Source organism: Alosa alosa, chromosome 23, assembly GCF_017589495.1.
Source record: "Alosa alosa isolate M-15738 ecotype Scorff River chromosome 23, AALO_Geno_1.1, whole genome shotgun sequence".
NCBI classification, from domain to species: Eukaryota; Metazoa; Chordata; class Actinopteri; order Clupeiformes; family Clupeidae; genus Alosa; species Alosa alosa.
Window position 1 is genome coordinate 2,288,021 of NC_063211.1, and position 2,500 is coordinate 2,290,520.

Sequence of the window (2,500 nt, forward strand, 5' to 3'; positions counted from 1 at the left end):
TGTTCATTATACATCACACTTAGTTGCTTTTGCTGCTTTCCTATGATCTTTGAGGCCATGTTCACTATTCTCTGTAATTTATTTTTTCGCTGCATGTTCAGGTTGCCATACCACATTATCATATTAAATGCTAAAATGCTTTTGACAAGATTTTTATACACTGTTTGCAGGATGTCCCTGTTCACGCCAAAGTTTCTGAGTCTACGTAGAAGGTAAAGCCGTTGTGAGCACTTTTTATAAATAAAATCTGTGTTTTCTTTAAAGCTGAGGTTGCTGTCTAAAAGAGTGCCAGGGTATTTAAAAACATTTACCACTTCCACTCTCTGTCCCTTTATAATTATTGGCGGTAACAGGTCCATATCATTCTGAATGAGAAGGTCTTTCCTCTTACTTACATTCATTTCTGAGAAGCTATTTTGGCACCACTGCTGAAGAGATGATGTGTGGCCGGCGTAGGCATGTTCTCTTTCCACATCACCTTTCTGCATTAAACCAACCAGGGCCATGTCATCAGCATATTTAGGTAAACTAAAATGTTGTTCTTGAATTTTAAATTCGTTCGTGTATATAGAGAACAGTAAGGGAGATAAAATAGTACCCTGCGGTGCTCCAGTGTTTAGCACAGTGGGCTCTGACTTGATGTTCCCCAAGACAACCTGTTGAGGGCGCTCTGAGAGAAAATCCTTAACCCAATGAATTACCCCACCATTAACCCCTAAATCAACAAGTCTTTGCAGCAGTACATGAATTTGCATAGAATTAAAAGCAGATGAAAATCTATGAACAAAACTCTAGCATAATGAGAGGGAACCTGTAGATGTTTGGCTAAGACATTGAACAGCGTTGTAGTTGCATCATCTGTACCCCTTTGACATTTATATGCAAATTGAAGTTGGTCTAAGGTGTTGGACACACTGGATGTTATATGTTTACTCACTACTCTCTCCATGCATTTGCATAGAAAGGAAGTGAGAGCAATGGGTCTAAAGTCATTCAGTTCAGTTGCACCAGGTTTTTTTGGAACTGGCACAATATTTGACTGCTTCCATGTCTTGGGAACTGTGGATGTCTGCAGCAGAATCTGAAACAAGTTGGTGAGCACACCCTTTAGCTGGTGAGAGCAAAACTTGAGGACTTTACCACTTAAGCCATCAGGGCCGGGGGCCTTATTGGGCTTTATACGGGTCAGACTTGAAAGGATTTCATGTTCAGTGAGATTAATTAAGTTGTATTCTGGGACAGATTTACAAACTTCCTCCCGCTCAGTGCTGAAGTCCATCTTATCAAATCTACTGTAGAAAATATTCAAGTCATTTGCAAAAGATAGAGTAGGGGGCCACCTCCTTGTTTTGTTTCCCTCCCCATCATTCCATCATTTGATTTAGACCTTCCCATGCAGTTTTGGCATTGCCAGAACAAAATTGCTTCTCCACTTTATTTCTATAGTCCAACCTAGCCTTCTGCAGTTTGCTTCTCAATTCACATCTTTTTTCCCTCACAAGGTCCACATTGCCCTGGGCAAAAGCTTGTTTTTTCTCTATTATGCATGCCTTTCAGTCCCTCGTAATCCATGATTTTTTATTGGGGTAGATCCGTATAGTCTTTGTCTGGATGACGGTGCTCTTGCAGAAAATGAAATATGATGTGATCGTTTCAGTCAGTTCATGTGGGTCGTCACAAGAATTAAAAAAGATCTGCCAGTCTGTTTCGTCCAGACAGGACGCCGACATTCCTACCGTTTGAGCCTTCAAACGCCCAAGCAGCGAGAACGCAAAAGGCCAGCGCCAGCAACAGAATTAATCCAGAACTTATCTTCATTTTGTACAAAGTGCAGTGTCCATTCACTCACGTAAAATCCACAAAAATCATAAAAACACGAACTCAAACACAACAGGTGAAACTCCGGGTCAGCAGCTGAGCTACGCCCCCGATGACGCCATCAGAAATGTTTGAGTGTTTAATTGTTAAATGATCACAAGGAGCGTGTGTGTGTATGTGTGTGTGTGTGTGTGTGTGTGTGTGTGTATGTATATATATATATATATATATATATATATATATATATATATATATATATATATATATATGTGTGTGTGTGTGTGTGTATTTAATATGTGTGTGTGTGTGTGTGTGTGTGTCCTCTCACCTGTGGGTCCTCCTGTGCCATGAACCCCAGCAGCAGCCGGAGTCCGAGCTGTGCCAGCTGATGCCACTGTGCGCCGGCGGAGTACCAGACCATGAGTCCGTCCATGAGCGCCACCGTGTGCTCGAGCAGCGCCTCGCTCCACAGCGCCGGGCTGACCAGCCCCTCGGCCTGCAGGAAGTCCTGCACCACGTGCAGCAGACGCACCGCGCTCTCCGTGTGCTGGGGAAGCGTCGCCGCGGGCGACTCACGGTTGTCCGTCACCGCCTGCTCCAGCATGCGCTCCAGGAGGCTACCACACACACACACACACACACACACACACACACACACACACACACACACACACGAATAAAC

At 43.7% G+C, this 2,500-nt stretch overlaps 1 protein-coding gene across 1 annotated transcript in view; it reads right to left on the bottom strand.

The window, feature by feature from the left end:
• Positions 1-2,500, bottom strand: part of nbeal1 (neurobeachin-like 1) — a 71,175-nt gene that overhangs the window by 23,357 nt on the left and 45,318 nt on the right. The window contains 1 exon segment of the mRNA XM_048235711.1: positions 2,147-2,435. Coding sequence (XP_048091668.1) covers positions 2,147-2,435 — 289 coding nt within the window.